This window comes from Catharus ustulatus, chromosome Z (assembly GCF_009819885.2).
Source record: "Catharus ustulatus isolate bCatUst1 chromosome Z, bCatUst1.pri.v2, whole genome shotgun sequence".
Taxonomy (NCBI): domain Eukaryota; kingdom Metazoa; phylum Chordata; class Aves; order Passeriformes; family Turdidae; genus Catharus; species Catharus ustulatus.
Genome location: NC_046262.2, coordinates 1,079,069 through 1,098,225, shown reverse-complemented (window position 1 = coordinate 1,098,225; position 19,157 = coordinate 1,079,069). Strand labels below are relative to the sequence as shown.

The 19,157-nt window shown below is 44.5% G+C and overlaps 1 protein-coding gene across 1 annotated transcript; it reads right to left on the bottom strand.

Moving 5' to 3' along the window:
* Positions 1 to 1,069: 1,069 nt before the first annotated feature.
* ACAA2 (acetyl-CoA acyltransferase 2) lies at positions 1,070 to 18,660 on the bottom strand. Its single transcript, XM_033086142.2, has 10 exons — positions 18,618 to 18,660; positions 14,035 to 14,201; positions 12,552 to 12,680; positions 10,845 to 10,961; positions 9,334 to 9,481; positions 6,915 to 7,090; positions 5,858 to 5,987; positions 3,555 to 3,625; positions 2,899 to 3,053; positions 1,070 to 1,699 (listed from the first exon to the last, which is right to left on the bottom strand). The coding sequence occupies exons 1-10, from the start codon at positions 18,631 to 18,633 to the stop codon at positions 1,615 to 1,617; spliced, it is 1,194 nt and encodes a 397-aa protein (XP_032942033.1). The 5' UTR covers positions 18,634 to 18,660; the 3' UTR covers positions 1,070 to 1,614.
* Between the last annotated feature and the right edge of the window lie 497 nt (positions 18,661 to 19,157).

The window sequence follows — 19,157 nt, the reverse complement described above, 5'->3', positions numbered from 1 at the left end:
GGGGCTGGGCTGGATGATCCCTGTGGGTCCATTCCAGCTCAGATTATTTCATGCTTCTATGATTCTAAGAAGGAAGAGGGAAATAGTTACTGGTTATTACAGAAGGCACTATTGGTTATGAAATAAAAATCCTCCTGCAAAAGATGTGGCAAAATCCACGACGCAAATGTATCCTGAGCAGTGAAATCCCACTAATCCTAATTGACTACGATAAGAGTAGAAAGAGGAAAACAGATACGGTATCAGATAAACATCTGGTTTGCTGCCCTAAGGCAGCTGGGTTGGCAGGAGTTTCTTTAATCCATATAAAGAGTGCTAAATATCTCTACAGTTGTTAAAGTCACTGCACCCATGAAAACGCCTGGGAAGGTGATAAGCATATTTCAATTGTTATCCATCAGCTGTAGCAACACTTGCCTTGACCTGAATTTCCTGCTAGGCTAGGCAGGCAAGTTTGAGAAACTGCCTGGCTTTCACAATCCTCACATGCCAGCTGAGTGGCAAGAAGCTGTTGCAGATAAGGAATATTTGTCACTGGACAGAGGATGAGTAAAGGCAAGTCTCTGCTCCTGTTCCAGTGCTATGGAGAGGTGAGTGCTGTCTCTGACAGGGCTCTCTCCAGTGAGTACCTGATGCAGACATGCTGCAAGCTGCTCACAGCAGGCTGAAGGACTCCAGTGAGCACAAAGACCTCATTTCACCCTCATGTCTTGTTGGTGCTGACCAATGATTCCTAACTTGAACTCCACTGCCTCTGAGAGGCCAGGCAGCTTCCTCAGAACTGCACCTCCAAACTGGCCAAGAAAAGCCCCACACCAACAGACCCAAGAAACACGTGTGTTCTATCAGAGGAAGTTTAAGAATGAGATGCTGAATGTGACAAGAGGCCACAACACAACCCTTCCCAGAGAGCTGGCAGATTTGCTGGAGTTCTCTAGAAACTACGTAATAAAGTTATTCCTCATCCAGGAAAAACACTCTGTCCAATTCCCAACACTGATTTCCCAGAAGTAACAAGTCTCACAGTGATTTGCTTCTAAAATAAACTAACAAACAGAACACCAAGCCCTTTTTCTTTTTGTGTTATATTTATTATTCTTTTGGGAGGCACAATGAAAATTCCACCTTTTGTTCTTTTCCCTTGCAGAACAGCAGGGTACAGGTTAATAGCCATCAATCTACAATCAATATATACTTCAGAAAGTCTCTGATTACATTTTCACATTTCCTGATAATAAAAGAGGCACATGTGCCAGACAGTGTCGTAGCTGAAATAAGTTTAAGCAAGTGCAGTTTAAGCACTGACTGCTATTTTAAGGCAGGTTGGGTGAAAGTTTGACAGGCAATTTCCTCAGGAAATGAAAATAATTTTGCCTACAGAAATACATTGATTGAAAACAGGCTTTTAGAAAATACTTCATCAGTGTGAAATTATATTGATGCTGCACTTCCTTTAGTTAGAAAGACATCAATGAATCCTTTTTGTTCAGAATCCTGACTTCTCAGTTGTTCCTTTACCTTGCAGGAAAGGCACATAGCGATGCCCTGCTGTCACAGGAGGCAGGTTTCTCAGGGAATCAGCGGTTCAGCACAGGGTGCAGTGCCCAGGATCCATCAGGCTGTGTTCTCAATGAGCACAGCAATGCCTTGCCCCCCGCCGATGCACGCTGACCCGACTGCGTACTTCCCACCACGGCGCCTGCCCAGAAACAGCAACGGGGAAGACTGGTTACCTGCAGGAAACCACAGCAGCTCCTGTCCTGATTTCATGAGAGGAAACCAGCTATCAACTGGGTGTTGCTGAAGATGATGTTTTAGAATGTATATGCTGTTATTTTTCTAGTAAAATATTATGAAGTCTCAACTGATGTTGAAATATTTTCAACAATGACTTTAGACATCATCTGGTACCACCCCCTGCCACAGGCAGGAACTTCTTCCACTAGACCCTACCTGAACATTTCTAAACTGGTTTCTGAGCTACCTGAACACTGCTGAGGTAGTTTTTATATGCTAGGTTTCCTACAGCCACACTCCAAGAAAAAGTTTTCTGCAAGGTGTAAACCATCAGAAGTTTCATGGCTGAGCACTAAGACAGTGTTGCAAGTACAAGCAAAAAGACACAGTAATCTCTACCATGAGATAAAAAGGAAAATTCAGATTAAAATGGTGCTAAGCACACCAAGCAAGCCAAAAGAGCCTAGAGAATTTCTGAAAATGGACTAAAATGAGAAAGAAGGTGACAACAAAGTCTTTTAAAGCATTCCCTTCTAGTAGCTGAAGGGGACTGGAAAGGGACTTTGCACAAGTGACTGGAGGGACAGGGCAAGGAGGAATGGCTTCCACTGCCAGAGGACACGGTTAGATGGAATACTGGGAAGGAATTCCAGGCTGGGAGGGTGGGCAGGCCCTGGCACAGGGTGCCCAGAGCAGCTGTGGCTCTTCCATCCCTGGCAGTGTCCAAGGTCAGGCTGGACAGGGCTTGGAGCAGCCTGGGACAGTGGAAGGTGTCCCCCCATGGCAGGGGTGGAATGAGAGGAGCTTTAGAAGTCCCTTCCAACCCAGAGCATTGTAGGACTCCATGCTTCTATGAAGTGCACCACGTTAAGAAGAGAACAGACTTTGCTCAAAGGCCATTTCAAAAAAAGGAAACCTTCCCACAGACTCCTGAGGGCTTGGATCAGACCTAGGTGAACTAAAGAATGCTGTCATGACAACAGGATGGAACGTGAGGCAAGTGCAGGACCTGCACTGCAGCACAGAGGTGGCAAATTCATACAGAAAGCAACACATTTCAGTGAGGAGAGCATACCACATGCTATCTGTGCTCAAAATATCTGCAGGCATAACTCCACCAGCACTGCAGGCACCCTGAGCAGCTCCTGTCTGTGAGCATACCTTAATTCATGCACCAGGTGAGCTGTGATCCGTGACCCTGAGGCCCCCAAAGGGTGGCCGATGGCGATGGCACCTCCGTTGACGTTGGTTTTCTCAGGGTCAAGGCCCAACACTTTTTCCACAGCCAGGTACTGAGGTGCAAATGCCTCATTTACCTAAAGCACCAGAGAAAGGACAGAACTGTTACACCAGCTTTCAGCAGTATGTGTGCAAACAAGATTAAATGAGGTGAACTGGTCCTCTAGGTCATTTTGGGAAGAACCATGTTTATAACAGCCAACACAAATCTGTCAATCCAACCCAACTAAACTCAAAAAAAAAAAAACCTACAATATATTCTGAGGCAGTGGGTCCTTCAAGAGCCTGCTGGTCTGACAGAAAAAGGCCCGGTTCACACGTATGACTAATTAAAAACATGAGCAGTCCAGCCAGCGGAGTAAAACGTCATGTCACATGAGGATATTTTTGTTCCATGGAATGTGATCACACCATTTCCAGTTCCACGTGCTGGGATTTTTGTAGTGACTGTGCAGCAGCAACTGGATGGACAGAGGTCAGGCAGGCTCCTGACAGGCAAAAACACCTACATGGCATGAGTGGAATCTTCCTGCTAAAAAGATCGGGGTAAAATCATTGCTCCTGTAAAAACATCTCACCTCTACCAAATCCATATCCTTCAGGGTCAGTCCTGCCTTCTTCAAAACTTCTGTAATTGCAGGTACAGGGCCTGTTTGGAAATTGTATGCAGTTAGTTAAATTTAAAAATTATTATTTAAAGTATTAGAAACTTGTTTTACGTAGGAAAATTATAAAACCTCATGAGAATCCCTTCCATGAGCCTCTGTGCAGCCAAAGAATTCTGGATGTGGCACTCACTTGCTTTATTAGGTAGTAAGAGAACTCCTAAATCTCAAAACTACTTTGTCTCCTTGCCAACATACAGCCAGGGAAAGCTGAGTGTCACTACTGCTGCACACAGAGCTTTCAAATCAAGAGAAGTGACAGTCCCCAGGCAAATAAAACAACTTCACAATGGTTGCAAGGCATTCTCCTCCCCAGCATCCTTGGTTCCATTTATTCTTTTCTCACAGCTTACACCCTCCAGTAAACAATAAAGGAGAAATACAGGCTGCTCTAGAGTTTGCTGGTCATGTGCTCAGTAATAGGTATTGCTGTTTTAACATTCTTAATATAACTGAGAACCTTCTAGCAAAACACCAAACAATTTAATTCGTTTATTCCAAACAATTTAATTAGTTTATTCCATACAATTAAATGTTCCCTCAGACCCAGGTCTTGGACAACTGAAGAAAGTAAGATTCTGGTTTACAGACTATTAAGAGTTTGGCAACAGCACCGTTCTCTGGAAGAAAGCTGATTTATACAACCTAATATAATCTGCTTAGGGAAATTAATCCCAAGCACAGCCACCTAAAGAAACACACTCAAAGAGAATTTGGAAGGGTTAATCAGGCACGTGCTTGCAGGAGAAACACACTGAGATGTGGGGTGGTGGCTGATTATTCAATTCTAAAACACCAACAATCCTAAACGCTATCACACCTACAACAAATGATGTTGAAACCACATAGCTCAAAGAATAAAAACATAAAAATAAGTAAATTACCAAAGACAAAGATAAATTAAAAGAAAGGGTCTAGTCCAGAGTTCTGTGGAGTATCAGGGAGCCCCAGGCAGCTTAACACTAGACTCTAAGTGCATCTTATTAGGAAAGGATTTTAGTATGCTTGTTACGCATGAGAGTAAAGGGAGGGTCTCATGTGGACAATACAAAGACCCCTAGTGACAGCCAAGTAAACTTTCCCCCCCCTTTCTTTTTAAAAATAATGAATTCTCTCACTGAACACTGTGAGACAGGACTTGCTATCACTTTGTGAAAGGACAGTGGCTCAGACTGAGCTCCCGTTTGTCAGATCTGCTGCAGTCATGTTGATGAATCTCATCTGGTCTCTTTGAGCTGCTGGGGACAAGCTGTGGTGTGAAGGAGCTGGGATACTAAGTGATCCTCCATATGATTTATGAAGTTTTTAAGCAAGCTAGAAAAGTTGTCTGACCTAGAGAGAATGGGCTGGTTTAGGAAGTACAATGCCAACACAAAGTCCAGCAAAAAAACCCTCCCTCCACGTTTGCTTTGAAGGCTGTGTCAGTCAGTCTGACCAGGAAAACAAATCCAACAATGCCTCATTTGCATTTCTACTGACACACAGAACCAGCCAACAACAGCCCCTCTGAACAGAACGACAAGAGGGGAAAAGCAATGCTGGGAAACAACGCTGTCTGCAAATTAAAGTGAAGGGAAAGATCCTGTGGTGTCTGGGTTGGCTTTGAGAGATTGTTTGCATTAAGAGACACTTGATGAGGAAACAGAAAATACGGGACTAAAGCAACCAAGAAAGGGTTTGGTTTGCCAAGTAATACCTGAACAGATGGTAATATCCTGGGATCCAAGATGAAATATCCTGGGATCCAAGCAGCTTGAGCCACTGAGCCACTGCTGAAAGGTGTTCAGACAGGCACTACTCCCTCAGCAAGAGGTGAGGCAGGCAACCCTTAGTTACACATTTTATCATGGGATTTAGACCTTATAGGAAACTAAAGTGAATTTTAGTGATTTTTAAAAAAAAAAAAATGTTTGAGTGTTTGTTTTCTTGACTAAAAGAGACAGCAAAAAGGGGGAAGAAAGAAAAGCCTGGTGACTATGCTTGTGCTATTACTGTGGGTCAGACACTTCCAGCCAAACTGAGGAGCAAATCTGTCCCTCTGCACAACAGGGATGGACTGACACAGTGGGATGGACAGCAGGACACACAAACACCTTCAGAGCCACCAGCCTGAGCACAGTGAAGCATCCTTTCCTTTCCTTTCCTTTAGAATGCCATAGCAAGAACATTTTACTGCTGCTTGATGCTATAAAGTGATGTGCTTTAGTGTAACTTACCAATTCCCATGATGGAAGGGTCACAGCCAGCTGAGTGATAAGCTACTACTCTGGCCAGAGGAGTAAGACTGTGCTTTTTAAGTGCTGATTCACTGGCAAGGATAACTGCACCAGCTCCATCACACACACCCTTGCAGTAAGAGAGAAGCATTCTTAGTGAGAAAATACAAAGAAACAAAAAAATCCTCATGTTCTTTAAACTAAACCCCCAAAAGGGGTTTGAGTCTAAGGTACTATAATTAACATTTAATAGTGTTTATTCAAAACAACAAAAAACAATCTTTTACTATTCTGAGGATGGGGAAAGAAGGTTAAATATGGATAAATGTTTAATGAATTCCAATGTGTTAGAAAAGAAAAATAAGTCTTCCCTGCATTGGAAATATGATTCTGCTGACTTGCAAGAACACAATTAATAATGGATAATGCATGTGCTATTAATTATAAAAGATATTTTGCAGACACCCACCCTCACTGTGGCTATGATCTATTTCAGGCATGAATTCAGACTGCATGATCACAGCACTCTATCTGGCCCAAAGAACTTTAATAAATTAATTAAGGTAATGACTGTGAGAGGAAGAGTCCATAATGACATGCTGCTAAGCACTGAGTATATTCTGGGTAGGAGCAAAATGTGGTTTGGGGGCGACAGGACATAGCTGTGGTACAAAGATGAGCAGCAGCAGTATGCCCACTAACAAAATGTAGGTTTAAAGCAAATAAGTTCAGTAACCAATGCCCCCCAAAAAGAAAGCAGAGTGGCTACACAGCCACTGCAGCCACCAACTTGCACAACTCAAGTCTGATGAAGAAATGTGCCTCACTGCAAGATCAGTGGCACTCCACAGAATCAAATTTTAGGACTTAGGAGCTGGCTGAAGGATCCCCTGGCAGCTTGGAAGAGTCAGCTGGGGCATTTAGCTGCAGAATTAGAAGTCATTTTCGTCAGGAGACACCAGGGAGAGCCAACTCGGTGAGAGATAAAAACGGTGGCAATAAATTTGGAGAACCATAGTGGGGACACGTGCCCAACCCAAGTGTCTGATGTACTCACTGAGGCATTCCCAGCCGTGACTGTTCCATCCTTTTTAAAGACACACGGCAGTTTTGTCAGCTGTTCCATAGTGGTCTGGGGTTTGGGGTGCTCATCCTTTTGCATGCTTTCTTTACCCTTTTTTGTCTTCACTTCAATTGGTGCCATCTCAGCATTGAAGTAGCCAGCATCGTTAGCTGCAATCACAAAAAGGAAAATAAAAGGACTTGATAAAACCATCAGGATGACTGCCCAGCATGACCAACAATCATATTCTCATGTGCACACAGCTTCTGCTCTATTAGAACCAAAAGTTCAGAGACAACAATACCTATGCTTTATTTTTCTTACACATTGTTGGGATTTTTTGTGGTTTTTGTTATTTTAAGAAACTGGACAAAAATGATACAAGTACACTCTCAAACTTCTCCAAAGAAAAAGTCTCAAATACCGAAACTTTCAGGTTTAAACAGCTGAACTCCTTTTGGTTTGGTTTTCTTGTGTAAACCACTAGGTTTATTTTTAGTATACATTTCTCTCTACTGCTGCTTTATTTCACAGCTTTGCAATTTCTCAGATGGCTGAGATGTAAATCTCACTCAGAGAGGAATGGGCAAAAAACCTCTTGAGCCATATTGTTTCTGTTGATAAGATACTGTATAACAATCAATCAAAATCCTGTTCAAGGTGCTCCTCCAAAGGCTCGCACTGTCAAGCCAGGATCTCAGAATAGGATTCAGCTGCCTAAATAACCTATTACAATTCAAGATGCCCAAAGAAGCATCTGGCCATATCACCTAATATAACATGAGACACAGATTTAAAACCAAGACACTGAAATTGTCAAATCTGATGTTGTTTAGCTACCTCTGGGCTTCTCAATAAATTCCTCAAAACCTTTTTCTTTCCTGATTACACACAGGGTTCTCTCCTTACTCTGAGATAAGACGATCTGGTCCTACAGGTAGAAATAAAAGCAGCAAGGTAAAATCCTAAAAAACAAGAAGCACAGTTTCTAGCAAAGGCTCCAGGAATGACAGGAGTTAGGCAACAAGAAAAAAAAGCAGTAAAGGTAATAAATGATGAAGAAAAGTTGTAAAAAGCTCTTCTACAACCATTGGAAAAAATACAGAATCTCCCTTCAAGAGTGCAGCTGTTACAATTCACCATCATTAGAATCTAAAGCCATGTTTAGATCTTTCTTTCTTGTGTCCACCTTTGCCATGCAATGCATTCTGAGTCCTAGGACGGCCACTGCACATTCTACTGGTTGTTTGCCTAAACTTCACAGTGACTGAAAGACAGAAACCTGCGATGGTTTGGGTTGGAAGGGACCTTAAAGCCCATCCCATTCCAGCCCCTGCCATGAGCAGGGACACCTTCCACTATTCCAGCCCCATCCAAGCCCCATCCAGCCTGGCCTTGGACACTCCAGGGATCCAGGGACAGCCACAGCTGCTCTGGGCACCCTGTGCCAGCCCTGCCCACCCTCCCAGGCAGCAATTCCTTCCCAATATCCCATCCAGCCCTGCCCTCTGGCACTGGAAGCCATTGCCTGTGTCCTGTCCCTGCATGCCTTGTCCCCAGTCCCTGTGCAGCTCTCCTGGAGCCCCTTGAGGCCCTGCCAGGGGCTCTGAGCTCTCCCTGGAGCCTTCTCTTGTGCAGGGGAGCAGCCCCAGCTGTGCCAGCCTGGCTCCAGAGCAGAGAGGCTCCAGCCCTGCAGCCTCTCCGTGGCCTCCTCTGCACTGGCTCCAGCAGCTCCACGTCCTTGTGCTGTTGGAGGCCCCAAAGCTGAATGCCTCTGAATTACAGTTTTGGGCACGTAAACCACCCAGAAAACAGTTTAAAACAGAGCTCCTATACAAATATCCCCTTTCAGATTCCATGTGCTCTGACTGTTCAAGCATTCTAGAACAACATTCAATTTGCAGAAGGAAGCAGAAGGATTTAGGTGAATTACAGCACGTGCTGGCACACAAGAAGGATGTCAGTCACTGGGGAAGAGTGCAGAGGAAAGAATGGAGTGCAGTCATGCATGCCTGGGACAATGCTGCATCCCACCAGAGGGGCACCAACAAATGACAGCCACCAACATGGATCCTGCTCAAGCAGGAGCTGACCCGTGACTGGCCAATGGTGTTTGCTGCCTCCACAGCTGTGGAATGTCCCTGAGGAAGGCACAGGAAGGCAGTGGAAAGGGACTCCAACTAAATCTTCTGGGGGTGCAACACCTGACTCAGTATACTCTGAAAGCCACACACCCTAGGAGTGTGTTATTTGTACCAAGGGGCAAACAAAATCACGAATTACAGCATGCAAACAGAAGGACAAATCACGCCAAGAGGCAGAGAAAACCTGAGAACGCTTTGAATCAATGCTAAAAGCTGACTAGACTTGAAACTAGCGTCGCATAAACACTTCCACTCCTCGATTTACTCACCAGCTTTGCACCTCTGCTGCGTTTTGAGCGCGTACCGGTCACAGTCCTCTCGGGAGATGCTGTATTTTGCAGCCAGGTTTTCAGCTGTCACTGCCATGGGTATTTTAACATGTGTATCTGTTAGGGCTTCCCACAACGTGTCTTCCAGCTGCATGGAACATCAGAAGAAGAAAATTAGGAAGCTCACAGAAATACTGTATTTATTACTGACAGTTTCTAACTGTTCAGCAGTCTCTTGGAAACTAATGGCCCTTTGTAAAATTAATTCAGGTTACCTACAGATAATTTATTGATTTATTAGAACAAACACACTGAAAAACAGAGTGCAAGCTCTTGTGTGCAATTCTAGTTAATCTCCACTGTGCTCTAGTGCAATACTTTCCACTTACACATGGCCCCAGGAGGCTTGGGGAAAGCTTTAAGAAAAGATTTTTAGTATTTCAGCATATTTCACTTCTGTTTGAATTATTTATTAGGGCACTGTAAGCAAACACACCTGTCTGGTTCCAAAAAGGAAATGCAAGGCACTGTGAGAAGGCACAACAGCCTGCTTTAATTTTTTAGTTCTTTTTCTACTGTCTGGTAAAATCTCCTTAGTAAAGCCAAAGATTTCTGTGGGTATAACATCCTAGGGGAGAAAATACCCAAGTCTACCTTGACTCAACCTGATAAAGGCAAGCCCAGCCAGTTCAGATGGGTTTTGTTATCTCTGTCAGCAGTAGTTCTGCAAGATAAACCATTCATCCACCTGTCACTGTGTAATTCAGTTATCTTTATGGTAAGAAGCCAGTTGCACCTACTTGGTGTTATCAGTAACTCTGTGAAGGTGCAGTCTGTAGGACCAGTGCCACATAAGAACAGAATCAAGCACACATCATATTCACCATCTTCACAATGGAAATACAGTGTGGGAAAAAACCCAGAGGGCTGAAACACCGAAATATCCTAATTTTGCATTTTGATGCCAGTTATGACCCATTGAGTAAGTGGTGGCAAGTTATCAATTTATCCTGTTGTACATTTCCTACAGCATTCACTTAGGAATTGTCTTCTGAAGAAAATGTAAAGATAACTTATTTGTTCATGGATTTAACTTCAGGATTCCACCTTGAAATTGAGAAATGCCCACAGTTTGGAGGTATATGTGTTCTTTACCAGTCTACCTACCTACTGCCAGCATTACTAGCCTTACCTAAACTGTGTGCTTTACTTCACAGACATTTTGTACATATTACTTGCACAGGATGCACCAAGTTAACTAGATTTTCTGTCTAAGAGTTTATTGGTATGTTTAACATGGAACAGGAACTCAGAAATGGTTTTGAAAAAGCTGCAAAACTGGCACCCTTCACAAAGTGGTCTGAACCTACTGTTTTGATGCTGTCTGAATACTAGATAAATGCTTTAAACTACAAAGTCTGGATCTAACCTCCAATAATTTCATTTGCAAGGATTTAGTGCCTACAATCCTGATACTGAACAATGCTTTGCTCAGAGAACAAAAACAGTACCTTGAGCTCTGCTCCTAATCTGGTCCCGAACCGAACCTTTCGAACCGCGTACGGAGCCTGGCTCATGCTTTCAGCTCCACCACACAGAACAACTTCTGACTCATTCAGGCAAATTTCCTGTTAACACAGCAAAACAAAACACATCTAGGATTCAGCTTGCTGTTTGAGTAAGAAAGTGATTGTTTTAAAAGAAGAGGTTGCCACCACAAAACAACAAACTTAGAATGAATCCAAACTTAGTTGTGTGTGTATATTGATGAAGGATTTGCCCTTCTGTTGATGTTGGGGTCTCTCTCCTTCATGTCATGTCTCTTTTTCTTCCTTTCAGGAAAGAATGACTGTATCCATGAGGGAAGAAGGGAATATGGGTATGCACACATGACAGAGCAGAGGAACAAAGGCATTAGGCATCTGCAAGTTTTGTGGCTTGGTTTGCAAATGGTTGAGCTCTCACTCTTCTCAAAAGAACATAAATTACACTTCAAAGCCTGAAGTAAGACCTTACAATTAAAAAAAAAATGGAATATAATTTTAGAAGACAATAGCTAGGTACCTGCCAAAGTAAGTACCCAAAACACACTAATTCATCAATGGCAAAGCACACAAAACCTAAAAGCCCCAATTCTTAAAAGCACCATCAGAGCATCCAAAAATAGTGCTTCCTTAAAACGCTTCACTGAATTGGACTTTGAGGTTATTTATGAACTAGAATGAAAGAACATTAAATTACCCAAGAGAGACACCACCCCTGGAAGTGCCCAAGACCAGGTTGGACAGGGCTTGGAGCAACCTGGGACAGTGGAAAGTGTCCCTGGACCATGGTAGGGGGGTGGAACTGGGTGATCTTTGGTGTGTCTTCCAACCCAAACAGTTATTTGAGAATTGTAGTTAATAACCTGTGTGTAGCAGCAAGTGCAGAGATGGTTCCTACAGTTACAAAAAACTTTGTGAGCATCTAAACAGCACTGGCTGCATTGATGAAACACCATCTTTGAAAAGGACCTCACCGCCATACTTTCAATAAAAGTGGTCACATTCTGCAGCAGATTTTTTCAGTGTGGACAAACGTGTGTGTGGCTTTGCAAAAAGCACTAGGAAAAACATGTCACCTTAACTCTACGTTTTTTCTTCTAGAGGATGAGACCTAAAATCCCCTAAAACCAACAATTTGCATGTTCAAGTATTCATAAAAGCAATGTATGAGCAAATGAAATAAAAATCCCTGTGTTCTGACTCAACGGTTTTGGCCAACTTCTCAAAGACAAGGTGATACTCTTCAATTTTAAAAGAAGTGATAGTATGAACTACTTAACCCATGAGAGGGCTGGATCTTTGAACAAAGTCATTCTTAAAAAGCACAGGTTGCTGCTTACACAGCTAGGCAGGTGAGAATATAAACACTGATCAAGAGACCAAAGACTCCTGGAGTCCAGTGATAGGATTGTGGGATGCAACTATTGCACAGCTGAGCTCCATTTCACCACATAAGACTTGCTGCACTCCTCATGTTAAACTAAAAATCACCACACTAGCTGGATTTTAAACACCAACCGTGGCATTGTGGTGGCTGAACTCCTGCAAAAAACAGTGCAGGACAATAGAAACCTCTACCAAAAATCCACATCAAGACTTATCCCAAACACAAAGGACATGTTCCTACATGTTAACAGCCTGACAAAAGTTACAACAGAAGCAGAGCTTTGTTACCTGACAGCCATTGGCAATGGACTGGAAGCCAGAGCCACAGAGCCTGTTGACAGTGAGGGCTGGCACAGACACAGGAACTCCCACACGCAAACCAACGTGTCTTGCAATGTAGATCGCATCTGGGGAGCTCTGCAAGCACAACAGGCAAGAGGTTTGGTCTCACTCTTTTTGACTTGGAAAGTAAAAAAAGTCCTGATGGAAAGTCAGAATGGTGTAACTGCATCCCTGACAGAAGACAGTGTATGTTCAGCAGAAATCCACCTCTCAAAACCAGAGAGAACACCTCTGCTCTTGGGGAATATGGCCCAAGACTAAACGTATTATAAAGACAAAGTTCTGTGCACAGTGGTACAATACTGATGCAAGTTCAGAAAAAAAATCATAATCAATCAAGACACTTCTGCTGAAGAGGGGAATTCAAAATAGTCACACATTCATTGTTAATTAAACTTAATCAAACAGTATCAATAAATCAGAATTTTTTAAAAAAATAAATCTACTGGGATGGGGAAGTATGATACAAAGAAAAAGATATGAACTTTCAAAATTAACAGAAACTTTATCAGAAGATTGCTGTTCTTTATGTGAAAGCACTACAAGAGATTTGAGTCCAGTAATTCTCTCCTAGGCCACAAACAGCTCGTGGAAATTTAAAAGCTGAATAAAAGAAGCTGAGATAGTAACTGTAGGAGACAGAACAATTTAAAGCTATTCTTCTGGCTGAAAATCCAAAGGAGGAATACAGTCTGTTTCTTTGCTTATTGCCCAATTCTCAGTTACTTGCTTCTTCTGCATCCTTGAAACATGCAGTGCAAAATAAAAGTCCCCACCCTTAATAGCAACGGTGAAATCAGAATACAAAGCAAAAAAAAAAAAGCTAGGAATGTTCTTTGCTGTCTTGCCTGAAACAAAAATCCTCATTTGTATGTGTGGGTAACTGCAGTTGTGCAATGCATACAACAGAATTCTCCTCACAAGCTCTTTGGAAAAGACATGATTGTCCAAATGTCTCTGCCAATCAAGGCATGTATCCTTCCAGCTCAAAGGAAACTCACATTCACTCAAAAAAAATTCTACAGGAAACACAAGAGAAATGGAAATCACTTACAGGCTTGACACAGGAAGGGATTTTTATGCAACTCAGTGAAAAACCACTGATCACTGAGTACACATCTCAAGCCATTAAAATAGGGAAAACACACCTGGGATTAGCAACTACCCAGTTACTAGACACATACTTTCAGGAGGTCTGCTCGTCCTGGTTTAAGCTACCTCTGGCACTAAAAAAAGCAAGCTAAGCCTTGTTCCCAACACCACCACAAATCACACAGGACACATCCCTCAAACACGAGCAGGAAACACCAGACTGCCAACTGCTACTGACCCGTTTCCCTTCCACCCCTTCCTTTGGCTGCCTACCTACAGGGCCGCCCCGAGGGTGCCTGAAATAGCCCCGGAGCAGCAGATTTTCCAGGCCACCAACCTGCATGACGTTGCCCACGACGACGCTGTCGATGATGTCGGCAGGGACCTTGCCCGCGGCCAGCGCGGCTCGAGCCGCATGTTCCGTCAGGTCGGTGGCCGAGAAATCCTTCAGCAATCCCCCGTACGTCCCAAAGGGAGTGCGCTTGGCTGCCACGATGAACACGCCTGGAAAGGGGGCAGAAATGACCCACAGGTGGATCCCAGACACCTCAAAGTTTTCAGCTTTCTGTGCTGTCTGGCACTGACCCCCTGCAGAACTCTGCTTTTGACCTGGAGAAGGCTCCAAATTCAAATGATGGAGTTAAAATCACTGGGGTGTAGTTTGAATAAAAGTGTGTGATTTCACATGGTGAAGGGTTTGGAATTTCAAGTTTTTAGAATATAATAATGGGCATGGGACAAGCTGGAGGTTTTTGGGTGCTGTCTCTTTCTGTCTTCTTTCTCCTTCATGATTTCAGGCAGCAGTTTTTGGCTGGACAGTCAGTGCTGCACTGCAGGTCACAGGAGTTCGGTTGTTGGGTCAAAAGTATAAATAATACAGGTGTTAGCTCTTTATTGGATTGTTTGGCTTTCAAAGACCTTGGAACTAGCTGGATTTCTCTCCACTTTGCTCACTTTTAGCTGGGAGCTGGAAGTGCTGCAGAACTCTCTGTACTTTATGTAAGATTTAATAAACAACCAAACCCCAACACAAGAAAATTCATCTCCTTCGTGTTTTTAATCCTGACTCTGAGTGAAGACAGAACAAAATGAAGACAATCCACTAATTAAGTGGCAAAGTTAACCCTTTCACACTGCAATAGGGGCAGAAATTATCCACAGGCACAGCACCTCACACATAGGAGAGCGCCAAGCCAGCCTAAATTCACATTTGTAAATGTAGGCAAGATGAAACCAGGAAGCTCAAGATAAATAATGTGCTTTAGACAGGGAAGGCATGGAGAATTAATGGTCAGAAAGAAAAGCTGGGCAGATGCTGGAAATACCCCTCTTTCCACAGCGAGGTTTGAAAACAAAGTAAGGTTGGATACAAATGTAGAGTTAAAGCAAGCTGCCACATGCATCAATCATTTGTGGTAGTGCACTAAAAAGTCCTGTAGTAGACACCTGTGAAAAAATCAGATGAGGAACAGTGCTTTTAGCAGAGGCCATTCCCTCATCTTGGAAAAACCAGTAGATTTTTGGTTTATATGCAGAAATAGCTTCCACAAAAAAAAATAAACAATAAACACCCCCCCCCCCATACACACTTTATATATACATTCCAACTTTGAGTACTTCAGCTTAAGAGGAAAAACATTCCCTAATAAAAAAATTCATGCTCCCATCAGAAATACATATACCACCTAAGCTGCTTTAGCATGAATCTTCTGTTTCCTGAGAAGAAAATCCAGTTTTTACTAGGCAGGAGGCCATGCGCAAGCACATGTGTACAAATGCACTGGTCAGGAGCATTTGATACAAATTCCAGCTCAGGAGAAGCCACCTCTGAACCAAAGCAAAATCTCCTGGCTGCCCTCACACTGGCTCTCTGCTCCCACGTGCAGAAAAACAAGTGGGAGGCAGGCTGTGAACTTTCCCCCAGTTGAACCGAATTGCTCACAACCCCCGTTTCCACAGCTCCCATCAAACACCCAGCTATTTTCGGTAACACTGCAGGGACATATGCAGATGTAGGACAGACAAATGAAAATGCCTGCTCATTAAGCTGCTCATGAGCACTGATTTCAGGTTATCTGATCCGTATTGGCATTTTTTGCCAGAGAGAGGGGGCTCCTCCATCTTGCATGTGTTTGCACCCCAGCCAGCGTGACTGCTAGATAAGGACATTCCAAAGTGGTGAAGGTCAAGGTTCCCCACTGACAAGGGTTTGAACACAGTGTAGAGATCTAAAATGTGCAGGGAGGATGCTCAGACTCCTATCACAGAATGGTTTGGGTTGGAAGGGACTTCGAGGATCATCCAGTGCCACCCCTGCTATGGCAGGGACACCTTCCACTACGCCAGGCTGTTCCCAGCCCTATCCAGCCTGGCCTTGAATACTTCCAGGGATCCAGGAGGAGCCACAACTTCTCTGGAAAACCTGTGCCAGCTCACCTCATGGCAAAGAACTTCTTCCAATACCCAACCTAATCTTGGCATATATTTCCTGCAACAAAACAGGCCTTGATACTCACATTCTTCACCACTCCTCCTGTCCACTGATTCCCTGCCTCCTCCAAACTGTGCCCACCCTAACTGGTTACAAAGCTTTGCTGCAGACCAGCCTGGGGATCTGACCAAGCTAAAAGAACTCTTTCTCCTTCCTGTTGGCCAGGTTGTCAGTCACCCACATTGTTTGTTCAGTCACATGAACAGTCCAGGGCCGAGGATGAAACTTTGCCCTCAAACATTGCTTTCACATCAACACCACCCCTCTCTCTTTCACGGAGGCTGCTCACTGCTGCCCACTTCCCAACAGCACCGTGGGGCCAATAAACCAGGGCAGGTCACACATCAGAGGCAGCTGAACACTAGCCCAGACTCAGCAGAAAACGAGGGCCTCATTTCCACTTGAGTTCTGTGCCTGAGTTCGCCTTCTGGCTGCTCAATAAAACAATAACTCAATACTCAGAGACAAGGCTGGACTGAACCAGAAAGAGGATTAAGCAGAAGGAGCACAGTCTGTGTTATATTGTATTAACCTGGACACAGACACTCCCTGAGGTTAAGTAACTCCAGAGCCTGCCAAATTTTGCTTGACTGGAGAGGCACCCACAAACGCTACACCATCTACAGAATTTCAGGAGAAGCAACAAGGGGTGGGCTGAAGTCCTGAGTTAAAAAGGACTCTTAGTCCTTTGACAACTCTTCCTAAATTCCCATTAATTAGTTCTGTCCTACATCATCACAGAAAGATTCCAGAGTCTCTGCAATCTTCCAAGGTGATAAACATCGAATGAGGGCAGAAGAGTACCAAATGCATAGAGATCTGAAAACTTTCGGGGCAAGAAAGCCAAGATCACTCAGAATCCTTACAAAACACTATTTTGAGACTGGTTTTGTTCACCACTTGCTGCCAAACAGGGAATTGAAATACTATTTAATCCTCCAACATATGCACTTGGTATGAAAATAATTCTTCATCAGATCCTATTTTGAAAGCCTAGAAAACATAACTTAGCAAGGAACTTAAGAAGCAACAACAATATATGAAATGTGGACTGAAATGAGAGAGAATCCTGCAGCAGGCACAGAAAACTAAAATCAAACAATTATGGGCAAGGTGTCCTCTGTCTTGTTCAGCTCAGCAAAACCATCAGAATTAATACAATGCTGACTACACAGGTTTTAGAACTGCAATCTCACACCATGACTGACATGTATGTTATTATTTAGGTACAGCTTGTCAAGTAGAAAAGTGCTGTCAAATAGATTAAAAAGCCCTATTGCAAAAAAATTCAGTTTTGTTTTCATACAAGAGCAGGCCTTAAAAGGTGTATTTACCTCATTTTTAAGAATCACAGAATTTAAACAACGCAGACCATAAATTAGTTCTTTGCACCCAACACTTTCAGGTGCTGTGGTGACTTAAGGAGTTTATCCTGCACTGTCAGTGCTAACACAGACAGGGCCTGGATGTGACAAAGTGCCAGTCACTGTCATTTCAGGTGTCACTTACAGTCACTGCATGTAAACAGAGAATCACAGAATCATCTGGGCTGTAAAAGATCTCTAAGACCATGGAGTCCAACCATTCCCCAGCACTTCCCAGACCACCACTGACCCCTGTCCCCAAGTGCCACATCCACACAGCTTTTAAATCCCTCCAGGGGTGGGAATTCCACCTGGGGTATCTGTGCCAGGGCTGGACAGCCCTTTCCATGGAGAAACTGTTCCTGATACCCAACTCAAATTCCCAGTTCCATGACAGACACACGCACCCCTTGCTACACGTTTGTTTGCAGGGAGCCAAACACTGAATTACTGCGTACAGCAGTGCTGGAAACAGAGGCTGTGACCGACACTCTCCGACCCCCTCCTCACCTTCTGCACCCCCTCCACACCCTGTGCTCCCCATTCCCTCCCTATGAACCCCATTTTCACACTATGACCACATTCCCAACCTCTGCACCTCATCTCCACACCCTGTACTCCCCATTCCCTCCCGATGAACCCCATTTTCACACTCTGACCACATTCCCACCCTCTGAACCCCATTCTCACCCCCTGATCCCATTCCTAACCTCTGAACCCCCTCCCCACCCAGTACTCCCCATTCCCACCCTCTGAACCCCATTCTCACCCCCTGATCTCACTGCCACCCTCAGAACCCCCTCCCCACTCCATGGCGATCATTCCCACCCTCTGACCCCACACAGCCCGGTATTTTTTGGAAGTTCTGTCCCTTCCAGCCGCCTGCCCGTGCAGGCACAGCCGCGACCGCGGGGAGGGAAATCCGGGATCGGCTCTTGGGGGCTCCGCTTTGTAATTCCCACCAGCTGCCCCGCCTCAGGAGCCCCGGCAGCGCCCAAGCCGAGCCCGCCCGCCCTCAGGGCGGCCCGGAGCCCCTCAGGGATCGCGGCGGGACGGGATCCTCACCCCTCAGCAGCGCCATGGCCCCGGCCGAGTGCCGCGCCCGCCCGCCCCGCACATTCGCCACGCTGGGGGGCGGAGCGGGCAGTTCGCTTAAAGTTAATTTCTACGCCTCGTTTTAGCTTTTTGTTTCATTTATTTAAAATGAGGTGGGGGGGTTTTTTTGTTTGTTTGTTTTAAAAATTTTGCTTTGCTTTGTTCGATTTTTTTTCCCGCGCGGTTTTGGCGAATCGGCGGCAGGGGATCTCTGAGGGGAGGGGGTCCCCCCGCCGCCCGCCTCACAGGTAATTACAGCGTTACGGTTAATTACAGACAATAATGGAATCACTTCCGTTGGAAAGCACCTCCGAGAGCATCCAAACCTGTCACCCGATCCCCACCGTGCCACCAGCCCAGAACACTCAGTGCCTTCCTGGAGCAGCTCCAGGGATGGGGACTCCAGCACCGCCCTGGGCACTGCCAGGGCCTGACCACCCTTCCCATGGGGAAATTCCTCCTGGTGTCCAGCCTGACCCTGCCCTGGTACAGCTGGGATCTATAAACCTC

Excerpts from the sequence above, each read along its gene's own strand:
- ACAA2 (XM_033086142.2), bottom strand. Across the intron at positions 10,962-12,551 it reads CCATTGCCAATGGCTGTCAG|GAAATTTGCCTGAATGAGTC; the intron begins GTAACAAAGCTC and ends CTGTGTTAACAG. Across the intron at positions 3,626-5,857 it reads CCCTTCCATCATGGGAATTG|GCCCTGTACCTGCAATTACA; the intron begins GTAAGTTACACT and ends ATTTCCAAACAG.